Source organism: Labrus bergylta, chromosome 5, assembly GCF_963930695.1.
Source record: "Labrus bergylta chromosome 5, fLabBer1.1, whole genome shotgun sequence".
Classification (NCBI taxonomy): domain Eukaryota; kingdom Metazoa; phylum Chordata; class Actinopteri; order Labriformes; family Labridae; genus Labrus; species Labrus bergylta.
Window position 1 is genome coordinate 25,617,590 of NC_089199.1, and position 6,372 is coordinate 25,623,961.

The 6,372-nt window shown below is 42.1% G+C and overlaps 1 protein-coding gene across 2 annotated transcripts in view; it reads right to left on the bottom strand.

Annotated features, from left to right (window-relative positions):
- The window catches only part of elf3 (E74-like factor 3 (ets domain transcription factor, epithelial-specific)), a 5,123-nt gene extending 484 nt beyond the window's left edge, over positions 1 to 4,639 (bottom strand). The window contains exons 1-9 of one of the 2 annotated variants that reach the window (XM_020659608.3): positions 4,480 to 4,639; positions 4,166 to 4,341; positions 2,650 to 2,883; positions 1,420 to 1,527; positions 1,189 to 1,335; positions 1,005 to 1,091; positions 798 to 917; positions 415 to 610; positions 1 to 242 (exon numbers count right to left, since the gene is read on the bottom strand). The exon at positions 1 to 242 is cut by the window's left edge and continues 484 nt beyond it. In XM_020659608.3, coding sequence (XP_020515264.1) covers positions 137 to 242; positions 415 to 610; positions 798 to 917; positions 1,005 to 1,091; positions 1,189 to 1,335; positions 1,420 to 1,527; positions 2,650 to 2,883; positions 4,166 to 4,334 — 1,167 coding nt within the window. In that variant the 5' untranslated portion in view covers positions 4,335 to 4,341; positions 4,480 to 4,639 and the 3' untranslated portion in view covers positions 1 to 136. Of the gene's footprint in view, positions 243 to 414; positions 611 to 797; positions 918 to 1,004; positions 1,092 to 1,188; positions 1,339 to 1,419; positions 1,528 to 2,649; positions 2,884 to 4,165; positions 4,342 to 4,479 lie in introns of both variants that reach the window. The other variant, XM_020659607.3, reaches the window with a different exon arrangement.
- Positions 4,640 to 6,372: the final 1,733 nt, after the last annotated feature.

Sequence of the window (6,372 nt, forward strand, 5' to 3'; positions counted from 1 at the left end):
GTTCATAAAACCTACTAGAGCCAAAAACACTGGCTTACATTTTCTGTAACACCTTCCGTCTGACAGGAAGTTTGTGTCTTAAACAAAGTTTTCTGTTTTCAGATCACATGAGGATTTCTTCTTCTTGCTCAATATCTCACATGCTGATCTCCTCCATCTTCCAGCCGCTTGAGTTCTTCCCAAATTTATAGACGAGCCTCCGGCCGTCGACCCGCTCCAGGATGTCCCTCTTATAGTAATACCTGAGGAGGGGGGAGGGATCAGTTAGGCCTGGTTTAAGACACAAGGTATGACACCCTCTTGCCTGCCGTAGCTCATTGTATAATCTAATCTTATTAATCGGTGAGGTTGTCTGTGTTGAAGATGAAGAGCATAGAAATTTGCTCTTCTTTTTTAGAAGAAACATGAACTCACCTCATGGCCCGGCTGAGCTTCTCGTACGTCATGCTGCTGTTCTTCTTCTTCTGGCCCCACATCTGAGCCACGGCCTCAGACTTAAGGAACTTGAAGACCCCTTCTCTGCGGTCCTCCCACTTCATCAGGCCCTGATTCCTCTCGGGGTGGATGAGGATGTCTCTGATGAACTCCCACAGGTGAGTGCCTCGAGGAGCTGCACACAGACGGAGTACACAGTCAGCTAAAGTGTGTTTGTGTGTTTGTGGATGTCAAACTGTAACTGAGACATATATCTGTGGGCTGATAAAGATGCAAAGTGTCATAGCTGAGCAGTGTTCAGGTACAGAAGTGTTTGAAACTCTGCTTTACATAAAGTGTGTTATACAATCCAAACATCTCACCATGTTTGTTCTTCTTTGGATTCTCATAAAGGCTGCTGCTGTGCTCTCTGCTCACTTTAGGAGGTCGGCCCCGAGGCCGTTTCACGCGACACTCTCCTTTCTCTGTTTTGATGTTAGCCTCTGTCAACACAACATAAATGTGTCAGATATTAATCTGAGACCTAAAGAGCCCAAATAAACTCATTCAGACTCTTCCTGTTTACTCACTGGAAATAGGGGGGTAGGAGAATTCCGGGTCTGATTCACCACTGCCGGACTCTGGAGAGTCGAGGTTAGAGAAGCCAAACATGCCACCTGAAGAGGAGCGAGAGGGGATTAAAAGGACAGAAAATATGAGAAATGGAGACATAAAGTCTGGGTTCAGTTCAGGAACATGAGGAAAAATACTGACTATTGGAGGAGGAGCTGAACTCGCTGTCAGACTGATTGTCAGACAGATACTCAGAGTCCGCCCACGGCGCCACAGTCTCCAATGTCAGAGTGCTCAGATCGTAGTTGTCTCTGAAGTCACCCCCTCTCCTGCTGATGTCTCCCTCAGCTGCTGGTGGGACACAGCAGGTTTAGCCTCCAGAATCCACTTCATTACATAGAATACATTGCCTATGCTACTTAGCATACGTACTCTGGCCGATTCTGATAGTGCTGAGCAGAGGGAAGTTGAGATTGTCCAGGAAGTGGTCCAGCAGCGCGCAGGTCTCGTTCAGTTCTGGTCCTGAGATACTCTGCAGCTCTGAGGGATAAAAAAAAAGTTTAAGTTTTAAATTTGTTTCTGTTGAGAGTGAAAATACTTCCAGCAAAGAAGAAGCCGTGAACTAAACAGAAAGTTATTTCTTTACTAAGATTTATGCAAATATTAAACGATAAACCAGAAAAGTTTTTTATGGAAGAGTGCATTTACACATTTGACTCTCTGGTGCAAAATAATTGACAGAAGAAAAGTAAAAACAGCAGAGCTCCTGATGACTACTTAAATAGAATAAGATAAAATATAAGGCTATATTGTGAGATTTTTCACCACACCAAAACTTCAAGGAAGATTCTCACTTGTCCCACAGCCTTGCTGGAGACAGTGTGGGGAACATGATGTTGATCACCCTCATGTTTTTTGGCAATGTGTGAAAAAGACTGAGTACTGGGATGAAGTGTGGAAAGGAATGAAAGCAATTTTAGGTTATGAACTTCCCAAGACTTGTGAAGTGCTGTATCTGGGAAATTTAACACACTATACAAAGCAAAGACAGATACCTGGCTGGAATACTACTGGTGGCATCAAAGAAAGCTATAACAAGAAAGTGGTGTAAGGAGGACCCCCCCACTCGGAGAAACTGGTTGGACACAAAACTACATGATATGGAGAACTTTACACACAATTTGAGACTACCACAATCTGCTGACAAGGTATATGGAAAAAGTGGAATGACTTTAAAACCCATCACAAAGTCTGAAGAGAATGGACTATTTAAAAGGAGGCTAAACTGACTATTGTTAAATGACACCAACGTTTGTATACTGTGTTTATTTTGATGTAACCTCATCAAGAAAAGCAAAGAAAAAACAAGTATTAATAAAAAAAAAATATATATATATATAACGGCTATTAGAAATTATGATATAACATGAAAATATCAAAAGATACTGTACATGTGCAAGATTTTCAGTCCAAAGCAGTGTAAACAGAAAATATAAAGTCCAGTGAGCGTTAATGTAATGCATAGATTCAGCCTTCACATTACTGTAATGTTCTCTGACTGTGGGGCTGGATGAGGGTCTGTGTAATGTTGGGGGAGGGGGGACATGAAGTGGAACATTTCATGTTCGCGATCATACTGAATTTATATGCTCGTAGTTTTACCATATTTGGTCTTGTGTTCCTGCAGACTCTGGTGCAGCTGTAGTCCAAGCTGCGAGTCGAACACTGAAACCATTTGGTCCCGGGTCATCTGGCAGAGGGCTGGGCCATCCATGGTGCAGCAGGCCAGACTCAGGGACTGGGCATCAAACTTCAAATTCTCTACATGGTCGCTGATCCAGTCCAGAACGTTCTCTGTGGACCAATGGTGAGGACTGAGGTGTCCGTACCACTGACCTGCAAACAGAAGAAAGAGGGGGGTGGTTATAGACCAACTGTCTGAGCTGCAGACACCGGACAGATAAATCTTAAATATTCTTACATGTTCTAATGAAGTGCAGATGATTTCATGTCCGTCTCTCTCTCTTTCTATTCCCTCTCTCTTCTTGGGTTTTTATTCACATTGACTTCAACATGTCAACATGTTCAGCTTCGTTTGAAGAAGACTGAAACCATTCGTCATCATCCTCACTCTGTGTGTGTGTCTCTGAGGTGAGACGAACAAAGCCGGATCTGTTTGATCTCGGCGGTGGCTGCATTCTTTAGTCTGACCGTTAAACTGAGTTAAAGTTTAGCCGGCTGGTTAATTATTGAACTCACAGAGACTGAATGAGGTCAAAGCAAAGTGCAGCGTGTTAATGGTGCGGCTGTCATTCCAAAATAAAGGATCATGTTTACTGTGGGATTAGTCTTCAAGTGAAACTAACACGAAACTCGGATCAAAAAAGGACAAATTCAACTGTTTGAGTTGGTTTGGAACACAGATCACACATGGAACTGAAATTAGCAGAAACAGAGTCAAGAGTTAAAGGAAAGTCAGAGTTACGCGTGTTACAGTATGATCGTATGTCAGAGTTACGCGTGTTACAGTATGATCGTATGTCAGAGTTAAGCGTGTTACAGTATGATCGTATGTCAGAGTTAAGCGTGTTACAGTGTGATCGTATGTCAGAGTTAAGCGTGTTACAGTATGATCGTATGTCAGAGTTTCACTTGTTACAGTGTGATCGTATGTCAGAGTTTCACTTGTTACAGTGTGATCGTATGTCAAAGTTAAGCGTGTTACAGTATGATCGTATGTCAGAGTTACAAGTGTTACAGTGTGATCGTATGTCAAAGTTAAGCGTGTTACAGTATGATCGTATGTCAGAGTTTCACTTGTTACAGTATGATCGTATGTCAGAGTTTCACTTGTTACAGTGTGATCGTATGTCAGAGTTTCACTTGTTACAGTGTGATCGTATGTCAGAGTTACAAGTGTTACAGTGTGATCGTATGTCAGAGTTACAAGTGTTACTGTGTGATCGTATGTCAGAGTTACAAGTGTTACTGTGTGATCGTATGTCAGAGTTACAAGTGTTACTGTGTGATCGTATGTCAGAGTTACAAGTGTTACAGTGTGATCGTATGTCAGAGTTACAAGTGTTACTATGTGATCGTATGTCAGAGTTACACATGTTACAAGTTATTATGATGTGAATGCAACGCCATTGAGAAGCATCAGTGAGGTCTCTCTTACCTCTCATGCTGGAGCTGTATGCTGAGTTTCTGGTCTGCAGGCTTGTGTTACTGGTCTGCATGGTGTTGCTACTGGGCAGCACACTGGTCTGCTGCAGCAGGACATCACCTGTCTGGTACATGGCGAGGTTGGCACAGGTCAGGACACTGCTGAGGCACGGTGACGACATGGAGACTCTGAGAACAGAAGAATTTACAGAAACTGTGAAGGAGAAGGAAGAGCCTTTCTAATAAATGTTTGTCAGTTGATCAGAGTTTCTCTATATTTCTTTGTGTATACATTACATTAATCAAAATGAAGGTAATATGTTTTACCTGATAACAGCATGAGCCACAGTATGGCGAAGAAAAATAGGCTCTGACACAAAGAGCTGTGTGTATCCTCAGTGTCAGAGTGTGCAGTTTAATCTCCTCCTGTTGTGTGTGTAACTCTCTGAGCTAAAGATGCACCTGTTGCTGCTTTTAACACCCGCAGAGCTTTATACTCCTTTAAAGGAAGGGGGGGGCAGCTCAGGTGAGTTTAGGGGAATTCCACCTGAAGATGGCCACACCTCCGTCACTCCTCCACTTTCCCGAGAACTCAATCAAAAAAACAAACCAGCCTCTCCTCACCCTTTTGCACACCATTAGATTATATATATTTCAACCTTTAGACAGAGGACGTCATTGTTCACAGTTTATTATTCCTGCAAAGGCTGTAAAGGTTTGATTATGGAGCAGTTTGTCGTCATCTGTATATTATCATTACTAATCTAACAAGGTCAGGCGTGTTGTGGATCATTATGAGATATGATAACACTGTTCAATACTGAAACAAAAAAGCCACCCTTTACTGCAAAAAAGGGGGAGGGGCTAACCCATTTGTCAGGATTTCTAAAAATAACTGGACACAGTGACAACAGCAGAAAGACGACTAAATGACGAGACTGTTTTTATTTAAAAAAAACTGTATTCTTATGAATCAGTCAAAACTATATTGATATATTTATTTATATGTAGTGCATTTGTTCAGCAGAAACTCAAAGCTTTTAGAGCCACACGCATAGAAACACACACATACCTGAGGTCAAAGGTCAGTCAAAGGATTGTTGGGCCTATTGTTGTCTGAAAGTAAACCGTGAGACAGACTGCAGGGCGCGCACACACACACACACACACACACACACACACACACACACACACACACACACACACACACACACACACACACACAGTGTTTAAAAGGTGTGTTCAGGTGTCGTTTTCCACACTGAGTTGTAGTTCACCTCTGCAGCTTCATGGACTTACTGCTGCCCCCTTGAGGTGACGTAGGACAGATGATTGTTTAGCTCCACAGGTTACACACAGATCGTTAAGAAGCCGAAAGGAAGAAGCCCATTCCTCTCGCTCATGAGTGTGTGTAAATGTGCTTAAGTTAATAAAACTTTGAAATGACTCAAACTTATTTGTGAATTCAGAGACGGCTGAATTTTACATGATGTATTCTTTGACATGTCTGCTTTGTTTGGACTTAAGAGGGAAGTTTGGTTTCTTTTTTTTTTATTCCAGTCCTGCTCGAGTGAGGCTGTTTTCGAAACCGCGTACTACATACAACTATTTAAATCAGTATGCAGAATATACTGTCTACTGCATACTGAGTTCAACAGTAGTATGTAGTATGACTGCCAGTCGTCGGTTATTTTGCAGTATGCTTGGCACGGTTAAACTGGTTTCTGGTCCTAGAATGCGGAAGTAAACAACAGTCCATCTGGAGGTAATTAACATATTAAAATAAAACAAGTCTACAATCTCTCATATGTTCTGTCATTAAATACACAATGCCCTGGGTTGAAATATGATTGGCATGCTATTGAAATTGTAGTATAGTTTTCAGACACTCAGGTTTAACTTTTACTCAGCTGTGAATAATATGTAGTAATCGAACAAAGCCAAGGACCCTGTAATTGCAGCTGCTTGTCCAGCTGTGGCACATGCACTGCACAGTCTAAAAAGAAGGAAAACCGGAGGTGGTAAATATATGAACATGTCATATTTGTTATTGGTTCATAATGTGGCAAGATATTCAGTCACCGCCACCGACGAGTTCAAACAGCTGCACTCCAGCATTTTGATCTCTGACCTGGCATTTTGCTTTGTGGGAAAGAGTATGCAAGGTAGACTGGTCCGATGCATACTGTACATTTTTTCCCGAATCAGTATGACATCCTG